Source organism: Gadus morhua, chromosome 3 (assembly GCF_902167405.1).
Source record: "Gadus morhua chromosome 3, gadMor3.0, whole genome shotgun sequence".
Classification (NCBI taxonomy): domain Eukaryota; kingdom Metazoa; phylum Chordata; class Actinopteri; order Gadiformes; family Gadidae; genus Gadus; species Gadus morhua.
Window position 1 is genome coordinate 20,896,996 of NC_044050.1, and position 13,650 is coordinate 20,910,645.

The 13,650-nt window shown below is 45.3% G+C and overlaps 1 protein-coding gene across 1 annotated transcript; it reads right to left on the reverse strand.

The window, feature by feature from the left end:
• Positions 1-7,817: 7,817 nt before the first annotated feature.
• On the reverse strand, positions 7,818-12,961 carry LOC115541054 (homeobox protein unc-4 homolog). The gene is made up of 3 exons (XM_030352787.1): positions 12,391-12,961; positions 11,477-11,652; positions 7,818-9,531 (listed from the first exon to the last, which is right to left on the reverse strand). Exons 1-3 carry the CDS (start codon positions 12,653-12,655, stop codon positions 8,218-8,220), a joined length of 1,755 nt encoding a protein of 584 aa, XP_030208647.1. The 5' UTR covers positions 12,656-12,961; the 3' UTR covers positions 7,818-8,217.
• Between the last annotated feature and the right edge of the window lie 689 nt (positions 12,962-13,650).

Here is a 13,650-nt window from a genome sequence, read left to right on the forward strand (position 1 = left end):
GCATTAAATTGCCGTCTCTCTTTGAATAATTTAGTCAATCATCTGAAAGCTGTCGATGCGGAGGAATTGACTTAAGAATAAGAATAGTTATAATAATGCTGCACCACTGTTATGCTCTTCATTCTGGTGTCTTTGTGTGTCGACCGGCTCCAAAGAAATGGCACTATACGACGACAATAAAGTTAATTAAGTTGACAAATATATTATGCTTTAATATCGCAAAAATAAACCCACTGACATGAGGAAGATAACAGAGCTGGAGACCTTGAAGGTGGGAGCTTATTGCTTCATGCAGAACCAAACCGCCCGTCATCCACATTAGAGTCGTTAGCTTTATTGGTTAATTAAATACACCTGTGTTAAAGGACCAGGCTGCCTAATCAGGTCATCAGAAATAGCCATTTTAATTAACTACCCATAATTTGCAAAGGAAATACGTGAAAAGCACAAACTTATTCACCTGACCCCAAATAGGCCTGAGGTATGAAGACCAAAGAATATTTGAATATCAACTCAAAACGAGCAAATGTTGTTTGCACTGAAGTGGTGTCAAAATACACAACTCTGACTATTTACGATTCTAAAATGATATTAAGAAAGTAAGAGTAATAACCTTTTACAGAGAATTTATTCTGGGTTACAGTTTGTCTCAGAGGTGTGATAAGAAGGTAAACACAGGTGTTATGACTCAGAACAGCATTATGAGCTGTGTTCAATTAAAGGAGTACTCTATCATTTCAAATTTAATTGGTTAAAAATACCAGACTTCAAACACTTTATTGAACACCTTATTATTTTGCATTGTATGCCTTTTTTGTAGATACTTCATTTTTGATTGTATGCTTGATTGCGATGAGCCTCCCTTGTTAGTGACATTGGATGCATGTCAGGTGAATCGGTCCTTTTGGCGGCTGCTTTTTGAATCACTGGTTGTGGCATCCGCCTTTCTCAGCACATGCATACTTAATCCATGCTAGCTTGACCCACAAATTCAGTGTAATTTCAGTCTTCAGAATTCGTTCTAGTTAAGTTTGTCTATTTTTCTCTGACGACGTTCGTGTTTGTTGTTTACATTATGAATACATGATCTGCATTGTCAAGCTTATTTTACAAAATGCGGTTTGTTAACAAACAAGGGCAGAGTGCTTTAAGCGAGGGTCATGTCTCGAAAAAGTAGGAGGCCCACTGGCCCATCACACTACACTAGGTAATGACAGTAGGAGACTAAAGACACACCGGCCAATCACACTCCTCATAATGATGGCATTAGACTAAAGACACACTCGCCATCACACTCCCCATAATGATGGTAGGAGGTTAAAGACACACTGGGCCACCATACTGGGTCCCCATAATGTTGGTAGGAGGTTAAAGACACACTGGGCCATCACACTGGGTCCTCATAAACATAGTAAGACACTAAAGACACACCCACTGTGATACAATTGGTCCTGAAACATAGTTAAAGAGACATTGGCCTAGGTCCTCGTAAGGATGGTATGAGTAAAAGACACTTATTGGACTAGGTCCTCATAAGGATGGTCTGAGTTAAAGACTCACTGGACTGGGTCCTCATATGGATGGTCCTAGTTAAAGACTCACTGGACTGGGTCCTCATAAGGATGGTATGAGTAAAAGACACTTATTGGACTAGGTCCTCATAAGGATGGTCTGAGTTAATAACACAATGGACTGGGTCCTCATAAGGATGGTCTGAGTTAATAACACAATGGACTGGGTCCTCATAAGGATGGTCTGAGTTAATAACACAATGGACTCGGTCCTCATAGGGATGGTCTGAGTTAATAAGACATATGGACTGCGACCTCATTGGTCTGAATTAAGAACTCAGTGTACTGGGTCCTCATAGAGATAGTGGAGGAGCGGCTAAACAAACTTCCGTTCATGTCTGCTGTATTCATGACAGGTCCAGAGGACTTGAGGTAGCTCTTGAGGGATAAATGATGGCTTTATTAACGGCAGACAGCGGCGGCTGTCTGACCTGCACTCCACAACACTGGCTGGGCTAATTACAGCCATCAGGAGCTAATGTGATAAGAAGGGTTCCACAGGCCTCACTTATGGATTTGTCACAAGCTATACAGTCTTGAGCAAGCCTGTGTATTGAAAGTAAGATGTATGCATCTGTTTGTACCAAACCCCAATGTTAAGCACTGACGTTAGTTTTTTTTCAAACTTTGCCTCTCTTATACTTTTGGGCATTATAAAAAATGTGCCGAAAAATAAATGCATATGCTCAAATGATAGATAATCAGATTTAGCCTTATACTTTTATGCCAAAGCGACCGCATGTATATAAAAGTTGAGATGTAATTGGGTCAAAACTGACAAAGCAAGACCAAAGTGTAACCTAATTACTAGTTCTTTAATTAAGAGTGTCAGTTCACATAAAATAAAACCATTCCATACGTCTTCATACGTTTCCAGTGATATTTTTGATCAGATAATGCCTGTACTTAATTGTATTATTTAAGATATTTTGATGAAGTTGAAAATGCTTGAGTAATTGTGTTCTTATTATATAAATTATATTTTTAGAATTCATTATGTGATGGGTGAACTATGTTCGCAACTGCCATTGTTTGAAATGTATGGTTTATAGGACTTAGCCTATGCGACATCCATTATGCTTTGTATTAATGCAGGTGCATGTGCTGTTATTAAGTCGACCAGGAAGAAGATCACCATGCTGAAATTAAAGAAGATACAGATTTTTGAAGGAGCAAATTAACACTATTTCTCCTTCACGTGTTCTCCAATATTGAATACAAAAAAGTTGGTTCTTATAATTATTTCTTAAATATATATGTACTGTAAGGGTTGGCTCTTTCATGAAGCAAATAGGTTCGGCTTTGCCAGCAATTTTGTTCTAGTTCCTAATTGAGCTGTGTTACGCATTTATTAAAAGGGGGACATAGATCCAATTTCTCTCACGCACACACACTTTCTTTTTTATTCTCTGATGCTGAATCAATGCGACACCTCTGGGATGGCACAGTGGAGGGGGTCGTGTGCCGTGCTCGTTTTTCACGCCCATTTTTTTAAGGGGAGGGTGGAGGGTATACGTGTGAAATAATACCCGCTCATTACGGGTGCGCTGGCTACTGGTTAATTCATCCTGCACTGTCACCGGCTTGTGTACGACCCCCGGGTAACACATAAATCACACACAGAACCAACCGCTCGACCGGCAAGCTTCATGCCCCTAACGCCACTGATTTATCAACCAAATTACTGCGAGTCCGTTCGGCCTCAACACTTTGCAAGGAAATCACCGACTAACCCCTGAGCGGAGCGATTTATTGAAAAGCTGTCCCTCTCCACTTCCCTCGCTCGCCCTGCACCCGCCTCCCGTGTCACTCCACCCATCTCTCACGGACTTAATTAAAATCTATCCCGTTGGCTCCTTGGCATTTATTACGACCACTGGGCTAATGAAACAAAGAACACGACAAAACCAAAGCTGCTTTGTGCCCATAAACATTCATTACAATGCAACATGGCTTCTCTCTCTGGCTCCCTTCTCTCTCTCTCTCTCTCTCTCTCTCTCTCTCTCTCTCTCTCTCTCTCTCTCTCTCTCTCTCTCTCTCTCTCTCTCTCTCTCTCTCTCTCTCTCTCTCTCTCTCTCTCTCTCTCTCTCTCTCTCTCTCTCTCTCTCTCTCTCTCTCTCTCTCTCTCTCTCTCTCTCTCTCTCTCTCTCTCTCTCTCTCCCTCTCTCTCTTTCTCTTTAAATGTCTTACGCCTTATTGCCACTAGGTGTTTAGATTGTTGACAGGTTAGGCCAACTGGAAACTTGTGTTGTCTTATTTTAAATTGGCAAATGTTATTTAAGAACAAATAAAACCCTGTTGTTTTAGTATAGCATTTTATGAGCATGATTCTCCAAGAATCAGGCCACTTACTCTTACCAGCGAATAATCGAATAATCTCTTCAGGCAAATGTCAATTCTAGGCCTACAATAAGGTGACGATGTAGCCTTTATAAAACATGCAAGTCCATTTTCCTTTTGTACTCCATCACACATTCCGCGATTTCATATAGGCCTGTACGGGGGACATCGCTCTGGAACAGTGATACATTAAAGGGCTTCTTGTGAAGACCATATAGCACAATGGTCCGACACTGAACCAATTGGGTCCAAAAAGGAATCCTTTAAGATACTTCGGGAAGGCGTGTGTGTGAAGTTGAATGTATAGCGTGGACAGTGGATGAAGGGAAGGGCTCCTCTTCTGAACGGTTATGACAATCGGTGTTAATGTCTCTCCTTTAAGCAAGAGTCCCTCAGAGGGGATGAGCGGAGGGAGAGACACGGGCGGAAGGCGGTGGGCGTCTGTAAATGAGGCTCTTGAAATCACATTGATAATTAATTTAAGCAAATTTGTTTCCATTAAATAAAAAAGAACACACATTGAAGTAGCCTACCTAATTAGTTATAATATTAATTAAAACGCGGCTTCTAATTAGGAAAGTATAGCTTATCAAATAGAAAAGAGGGTCTAACCCCCCACACAACCCCTTTTCAATATATATATATATATATATATATATCATTTTGTTCCCCTCCCCTTAGGGCTCCTTCGTATTTCGAGGCTGTGAGGCAGCTATTGGGCTCCCCTCTGGAGAATTGTAAATGGGGGATGGAGAAGGAGAATGTGGAAGGTGGTAAATTAGCTGGCTGATCCGCGCTCATTGCCGCATACACATTCCCCTATTACCGCGCCCGGCAGCGCTTAGTATTCCGGGCATGGCGCGCGCGTCTAGATAGCAGATTTATCAAATGTGAAAATGAATGTATGATGATCAGTTAAATTGAAAATCAGCGCCCGGGTGACAGGCCGCCATGACACCTCGGTAATTAGAAAAGAAAAATGATGGCGTCCGAATGCATAATAGAGCAAAAACAATTTGCGCCTATCGCCCACACCGTAATGATCGCAGGAGGGAAAATTGAAAATTTCTTTCGGTCTCAAAATTGATTTCATAAAGTATGATGCATGAGCGAGACGGTCCGAACAGGAGGGGCTGCCTGTTCCCAGGGAGCCGATGTGATCGATTAGTGGTTTGCGTTAGGAGCACCGACCCTGCACAGCCCCCCCCCCTGCGCTCCATCCTCCTCTTTAACGGAGCAGGAGAGGGGATGTGGGTAAATACCAAGAGGTCCGAATAAAACAGGCCTGTTTGGACCAGGAGTCTGGACAAACATGACCACACGCCTCTAAAATGGGCAGAACTAAAATGTTTTTCATAATTGAACTCTCACACCTAGTTTTGAGGCTAATCATGTTTTTTTGCCAGTGGTCTCTTAAGCGTTGTTATAAGGTGTATGGGTCTGCACACAGGTTATTTATGTGTATTAGCTCAGTCATCTTCTCTCATCAATTTACGGAAACATATATGCTCACATCGTAGCAGAGCCTAAACAACTATAAAATATGTAATATTTTCTAATTAATCTCGCCCTTGAAACAAACCGATTATAATAAAAGCATTCCCCTCACATAATAATAGAAGTAGAAATTTCACACCGCGCTCGTGGAATGAACGATTTAATGTGATTGTTTCGGTCGAAGGGGACGTTTCCTAAGGCCTTATGGGAAAATAATGTCCTTATGAATTAAATAATAGGGTTATTACTTTCATTGATTTTACCTGTCTTGGAATTTAGGGTGGAGCTTCTCTCTCTCTCTCTCTCTCTCTCTCTCTCTCTCTCTCTCTCTCTCTCTCTCTCTCTCTCTCTCTCTCTCTCTCTCTCTCTCTCTCTCTCTCTCTCTCTCTCTCTCTCTCTCTCTCTCTCTCCCTCACTCTCTCCCCTTCCCCTTCCCTTACACTTCCTCCCCCCTCTCCCTCTCTCCCTGTTCCTCCCCTCTCTCCCTCTCTCTCTGTTCCTCCTTTTCTCTCCCCCTCTCTCTCTCTCTCTCTCTCTCTCTCTCTCTCTCTCTCTCTCTCTCTCTCTCTCTCTCTCTCTCTCTCTCTCTCTCTCTCTCTCTCTCTCTCTCTCTCTCTCTCTCTCTCTCTCTCTCTCTCTCTCTCCCTCTCTCTCTCTCCCTTCCGTTCTCTCTCTCCCCCCCTCCTCCTCTCTTGGCGGTGTGATATTCTCTCTGGCTCCCGTCTCGTCCTCTTCTCTAATTATTTTCCTATAAGCCCCCGCTTCCCACCGCGCAAATATAGAGTCACTGAGCGAAAATTATGTTAATATTATTAAAGGGACTCAGGCACGGAAATTCATTTTAGGTCGACGCAGAAAAGTAAAGCTCTGTCCCACCGATCCGCCTCAATTTATTTGCAAATAAAGGCGAGGTGACCGGGAGGGATCAGGGATATTTAGCTTGGCTGTCACCGCAGCTCCTCCATGCACGGGCTCGCCAGAATTAATGGTTTTAATAATTGGGATTTCAATTTCCAGGGAATTGGTCGCGTTTACACTTCATAAGATAAACACACTTTTCTAACTGTCCGTATCCACCTACTCTTTACTGAAAAGGGACTTCCAGTATCTTCCACACTACACGCAAACGCACACGCACGCGCACACAAACACACACACACACACGCACACACACGCACACACACACACACACACACACACACACACACACACACACACACACACACACACACACACACACACACACACACACACACACACAGTGGGGGTGTTTTTTGTTCTTTTCCGTCACTAAACGTCCATAATTCTTTCAATTCCGAAATACTACCACCTCTCTTCAACCTTAAAGGATGTATTTATTTATTTTTACAACAAAGGCTACACTTTACAAATATAACAATTTGACTTTGGTTAGTTTCGTTTTTGTTATCTGCTCATTCCCCCTTTCGTTTTCTATTTTGTTCATTCAGTCTCTCTCTCTCTCACACTCTCTCTCTTTCTCTCTGTCTCTCTCTCTCCGTTTTTTTGTCCGGCTATATCTTTATCTGTGCGCCTCGAGGGACGCTCGGGCCTATTAGAACAAATGACGAGGGGCCCGGGCGCTTTGGTAGGGAGGCGCAGGCAGGCGGGCGGGCGGGCGGGCGGACGCGCGCCTGTCCTATTATGTGCGACACATGATCAATAGGGCGATAACGCAGCAACATCAATATAAGCGACAGAACAATGAGGGATATCATCGAATATCTATCTTAATATAGCAGACTACAAGGGCCGTCTGACAACCGAGGCAGCTCATGAAAATTCCGCCCCACGAATCTACCGCCATCTCCTCCTCCTCCTCCTGTTCAATCGCCTATGCACACTCACGCGCCCCCCTCCCTCCCTCCTCTCAGTCCCTCTCTCTTTCTTTCGCTCCCCCCCACCCCCCTTCCCCCATACACACACACAAACACACACGGGCACACAAACACGCAGTGCAGCTGGCGGGGCTATTATTTTCCCATTTCAATTTGACACCCCTGCCTTTCATGCTAATTCTATTATTGTAGGAAGTTTATGTGATTCCATATCACTAGAAATCGGTAATGTCTAATAACCCTTTGGGCCGAAAGTAGAAAAAAAAACTGCCTCGAGCCCCAAGGCAGCCAGTGGGAAAATAATTACTTTCATATCAAAACTCAGCAGGAGGCGCAGGGTCCTATAGCCCGCGGCCGCTAACCTCATTCCAGCTCGGCCTTTCAAATGAATAAATTTGTTAAAGCAATAAATACAAACAGCCAGACGGACATAAGCCTCAGTGCTAGCTCACAATAGGGAAGAGGAGATTTATGGTGTAAAACGACTAACTCTCGCGACCATGACCCAAGATCCCGCCATACATCTTTCTCTGGTCCCGTATACAAATGGTGATTTCGTTTAAACAATAACTTTATTTATCAAAATGTTTACATATAAATATCATTTTTCTCGATTTTACAATATCTGAGGATTTATGTTGTGTATGATGTTGATATGATATTTTAACCCTCAATCTTTGTTTTTTTTTGTCAGTTTGCTTTAACAAGTGGGATCACCGTCAAAACCGGTGAGGGAACCTGCTTCTAAACGTTCGGCCTACAGCCCCAAATATGAAGATAGCCACACGGTTCTGAGCCTCTGCAAATGTCCGCCGGAAGTGATTGAAAAATAGACGAGAATCCAGCCTCCTGATTCCTGATATGTGTTAGAGAGTACCTCAACAGAGCTTTGGGAATGTTTGACTTTTTTGTTTACGTGTGCGGCCACCTTCAACCACCACAACCAAAAAGTGTTAGTCCATATCCACGTCCTCGCCGTCTGTGAGCGTGGGCGGACAGTCTGTGTTTGCCTCCCGGCACCCAGAGGGAGGAGGTGATGATGGAGATGCGCGGGGCTCCTCTTTCGCCCCCATCACCCCGGCGAGCCGCTCAGCCTCGTGGCCGCCCTCTCCGTCCCCCTCGCTGTCCGAGTCCCCCCGCACCGTGAGACCCCCCTCGCCACCGCCACGCCCCCTGACCCCGGGCCGGCCAACCTGGGCGTTCAGCGCCGCCGGCGTCGTGGTTTGAGCTAAGCTGTTGTCGTTGTGCGTTGGCGGCGGTGTCGGCGGCGGAGGCGAGACAGGGGCTCTACCGTTACACGTGTCGCACGCCTCCTCCACCTCCTCCTGCTTGGTGGCCTCCCCCCCTCTATTGCTAAGCGCTTCGCGGTCCTGGCGCTCCGGCCTCGACGGAGGCCGCCTCACGGGATTGAAGCCCGGGAGGCCGCCTGGCGAGGCCGGGCTGCCCTCGCCCCTCTGTCCCGGGCCGTGGGCGCCGCGGTGGTGGTGGTGGTGGTGGTGGTTCTCTTGGCAGGCTGCGCCCTTCAGCGCGGTCTGGGGCACGAGGAAGCCCAGGGGCTGATGGGTGATGGGGTAAAGCAGGAAGTGTCCCTTCCCCACCAGGGGCCTCTGACTGGGCAGCGAGGGGAAGTCCGCCTGGGACTTGCGTCGGGGCGTGGCGTCCGACAGCAGGCTCTCCACGCTGAAGGGGTTGCGCTTCTGCAGGGGGGAGCTGCGGGCGCCGTCCTGCCGGGAGACGGCGTGCGCGCTGCGTGCGGCGGCGGCCAGCGACACCGCCTCCGGCAGCTCCCCCGCGCTTCTTTGGTTTTGGTGATTCTGGAGCTGGCCGAAGTCAGGTCGCGTTTGGTCGCAGCTGGATAGCGTCTGATGTCCTGGTCCTCCTCCTCCTCCACCTCCACCTCCACCTCCACCAGCCCCGTTAGCCGAGGCCAGCTCCATGTGGAGGGTGGGGGTGAGGCCGGCCTGGTGTTGGTGGGGGTGGTGCTGCTGCTCGCTGTCTGTGAACTGAGACACGCCGCTGTCGCTGTCGGAGCCGCCCGGCGTGTGGAGGCCGTCCCCGGAGAGCAGCTTGTTCTGGGACTTGAGCAGCTTCCGCTCCTGCTTGCGCTTCTTCTTCTCGGCGCGCTCTCGCTCGCGCCGGGCGATCTCCTCGGGGTCCATGGGCTCCCCGCTGCACGTGGTGGGGTGGGAGTTGTGGGCCGGCCGCCCCGGACCCTTCTTGGTGTTCTCCTTCTTCCGCCATTTGGCGCGTCGGTTCTGGAACCACACCTGAGAGCACACGCACGCACACACACAGGAACACACAGGGACAGAGAGGCACACACATGTTGAAAGTCATGTTTTTGGGGTGTTTTTTGTGTCTAGACAATGAATTACATTGCAATGGCATATGGGTAAAATAACACATTTGTTTGTGGATATGTTATTGGATTATACTGATATATTTTTTGGAGGGGGAAACGATCCATTGGTTTTGGCGTTTTAAGTGTTATGGTAATTACCCTGCAAAGTTATTACATTCAGCTATTTATTTTCAGATAATGGCATATATTCTTTTCATTCCCACTAACCAATTCTTCCCTAAAATTCTGTGAAACTTTGACCTCTAAGAAGGAGTCAAGTAGCTCCTTTCCTCTCTTTCAACCTTCTCCTCTACCTTTTAATTGGAGCTCTTAACATTTCAAGCTAACAGCTAATACACCACAAGCAAGGACTAAAAATATGCACAGATGTGACGGTTTTAATTGGCAATTGAGTCTGTGTAATAGGTAATTCTCTCAATTACTTTTAATTCCACCGTGGTGAAATCGGGCATAAACTCTCAATCTATTTTTCCTCAGTCAACCCCTCTGCTCAAAGCCTTAACACTCAACGCGGTGATTTTCGACTTTTTTACGCCCCATGTGCACCGAACGCAGGAGACTCCCCCGCGCAAGTACCCTCACGAGCCAGCCCCTGGGCTCGCACCAGGCCGCGTGTTCCTCGCTGATAACGTTGGGAGTTTAGCATGCAAAAGTACGATCCGTAAACCTTGCATAATAACGACGAGACACCCAAAATCACGTTTGACAATAGTGTTTCTTATGAATTGTTAATGTTGGGTATATCTTGCCTTCACAAACCAAACGATAAAAGAATCGCTAAGAAGCTTGAGGAAACAATGATCTGAGGTTTAGGAGCAGAAATCCCTAAATGAAATGAACCCCCCCCCCTTCCTCCCTCATTATATAGATAGGCTATGTCTACGAATTTTATAAAAAAAAATAAAAACATTTTTAAATTATAACGTAGAAAAATTAAGCATGCATAATTATTCAGCTCTTTATATTTTCTCATAACAACCCCAAAAATTGTAGAAAAGGAAATGGAAAAAAACGTTGGAACATATAGTAATAACAATTACAGCCTATTAATAATAATAATCATTATGATAACATTTTTTTTAATACGATCATAAATAACCGTTAACGTATTGATTTTATAGTAGGCCTATGCCTGTTAAATTATTATTATAATGTATAATTATAACTATAATTATTATTAGTATTAAAATAGTGATTACTATTATTATATAATTAACAAATACATAAATAGCATTATATGATAAGATGCATAGCCAGCTCGAAGGCACTGCCAGGATGGGAATTTGAATGAAGTGTTATTATTAGCATAGATTACTTTAAGTATAATATTAGTAGTATACCAACATCAGGTTTACTAGAATTTTTCTTGTAACATGACATTGATATTCAAATAACTATTTATATTGTTTATATATTATATATTTATCTTCCTATATATCTACAGTATATACATCTAATAAAACTTCCACTGATAACAATAATCATAACAATAATAATAATAATAATAATATCATCCTCGTCACGTGATATTTTTCTATCCATAGAGCCTTAGATTGCTTCACAACCCCCCTTGTTTTATTAACCCATAAATCAATAGGTTGTCAGCATGCATAATTCAAGACCCTTATTGTTGCCTTGATAATTAACAAAAAACGAAATCGGTGTCGGGCAGGCCTTTAACAAAACACATTGTGTTATGATCCTTTGTGTGGGATGAGAATAAAATGTTGCTTGACATGATTTCAAATGTGTTAACCACAGGCTTGTCTAATGGCGAAAAACTCATTGCACAGACAACAGTATTAATTAAGCAGGTCATTCATTCATTGAAGGTGTGTTGCTGTCTTTACCTGAACCCGTGACTCTACGAGGTCAAGTCTGAGGGCCAGCGCCTCTCGCATGAAAACGTCCGGATAGTGACTCTCGTTAAAAGCTTTCTCCAATTCTTCCAGCTGCCAGCCGGTAAAATTCGTCCTCGTGCGTCTTCGTTTACAGCCCGGGCTATCCTTATCCGGGTCTCCAGAATCTACAAGGACGGGATTTAGATAGGAGTTAAGAGGTTTGCTAATCTCACGTTAGGCTTTATTTATGTCTCTATGTAGGCCCACATATAGGCCTAAGTATATGGGTGTATGGATGTAAGTGTATGTGTGTGTGTGTGTGTGTGTGTGTGTGTGTGTGTGTGTGTGTGTGTGTGTGTGTGTGTGTGTGTGTGTGTGTGTGTGTGTGTGTGTGTGTGTGTGTGTGTGTGTGTATGTGTGTGCGTGTGTGTTTGTTTGTGTGTTCATACGCATGGGTGTGTATGTGAAAAACAGAAAAAAGTGAGCTGTATTATATATTTCATTCTACAATATCTACGATGTTCTATCAATATCTTGATCTGTGTTGGGAATGGTTGATACATGTGAGCATTGTTGCTCTTATAGGCTCCACCAATCAAAAATATTTGGTGAAGTTTTATCATTTATTAGAATCAATAACATCATGCTATAATTCAATAGACCAACCCGATGTACCCAATGTTTCTAACACAATGCACACGCCTCCCTGTTCTTGTTGTGTGCTTGTTTTGTAAACCTGCAACTTACGTTCCAGCAACTTAAGTTGAGTGGAAGCAAACCATGCCATGTTTTGCAAGAGACTGACTCTGTCAGGCACGTCAGCATCGATGGCAGTAGTACAGCATAGCTTTTTTTTTTAGAAAGGACCCCACAAAAAAAAAAAAAACGCAAACCTGCATGAGATGCATTCAGTGAAAGCTCACCTGAGAGTTTGTACTGCCCGTCCCCGTTGAGTCCACAGCCCGAGGAAAGGAGTGTGTTGGAAGTGACCGAGGCCGAGCAAGACCCGTTAAGTAATCCATCTATAGAGAACGGGACGCTGCCGGCGGACTGCAGCTGGTGACTGCCTGCGAGCTCGTAGACGTGGTGGTGGTGGTGGTGATGGCCAAGGGGATAAGGGAAGCCGACCAACCCGCCCAAGGAGCCCCCGAACTGGGCATGAGGATGCTCGAGCACTCGACTGTCCATGCTCGCCCGAGCTGTGGCGGGGACCGACGTGTAGATGCAGAGGGAGGAGGAGTATGGCTAAACATGCAGTCCAAAAAGTACACAAAAAAGAGGACAGGAAGAGGTGAGAAGAAGCGATGGGGAGGGAAAAAAAAGATGGAGTGGGAAGGAATCCCCACGCAACGTACTCCGCTCGGGTTGTTGTCGTCGTCGTAGTCGGTTTACAGCGAGGCGCTGAGCGAAAGACTACGAGGTTTATACTTCCAGCGGAGATGTCAGCCCCGCTCTTTGCCTCCGCGCGAGGCAGCTCATTAGGACCACTCGATCCGCTCGCGGGACCAATAAGAAGCGTTAATCGTCCGGTGACGTCAGAGGCGCGGTCATCGGAGAGACAGAGCGAGCGTGTGTGTTTGTCTTTGAGTGTGTGTGGAAGCGCATGTGTGTGTGTGTGTGTGTGTGTGTGTGTGTGTGTGTGTGTGTGTGTGTGTGTGTGTGTGTGTGTGTGTGTGTGTGTGTGTGTGTTTGTGTGTGTGTGTGTGTGTGTGTGTGTGTGTGTGTGTGTGTGTGTGTGTGTGTGTGTGTGTGTGTGTGTGTGTGTGTTTTTTAGATCGATGGCTAATTACACCTGGCGTCGCCCTCTGATTCCGCCCTGTCAAAACAACGACGGCGAGGCCCGCCGCGTGGAGGGGAGATAAGTGACTGATGTGCATTTACACTCCATAAACACATAACGCGTTCCTTCCTGGTAGAAGAAAAATACGTTTTTTTATTCCTAATAAATAGCCCAATGAATAACTTACTTCCCGTCACGTTGTTGACTAGCCCCTCTCTCTCTCTCTCTCTCTCTCTCTCTCTCTCTCTCTCTCTCTCTCTCTCTCTCTCTCTCTCTCTCTCTCTCTCTCTCTCTCTCTCTCTCTCTCTCTCTCTCTCTCTCTCTCTCTCTCTCTCTCTCTCTCTCTCTCTCCCTCGCTCTATCTCCATGTGAAAGTGATGTTTTTACAGCGGTATCGAGCGTG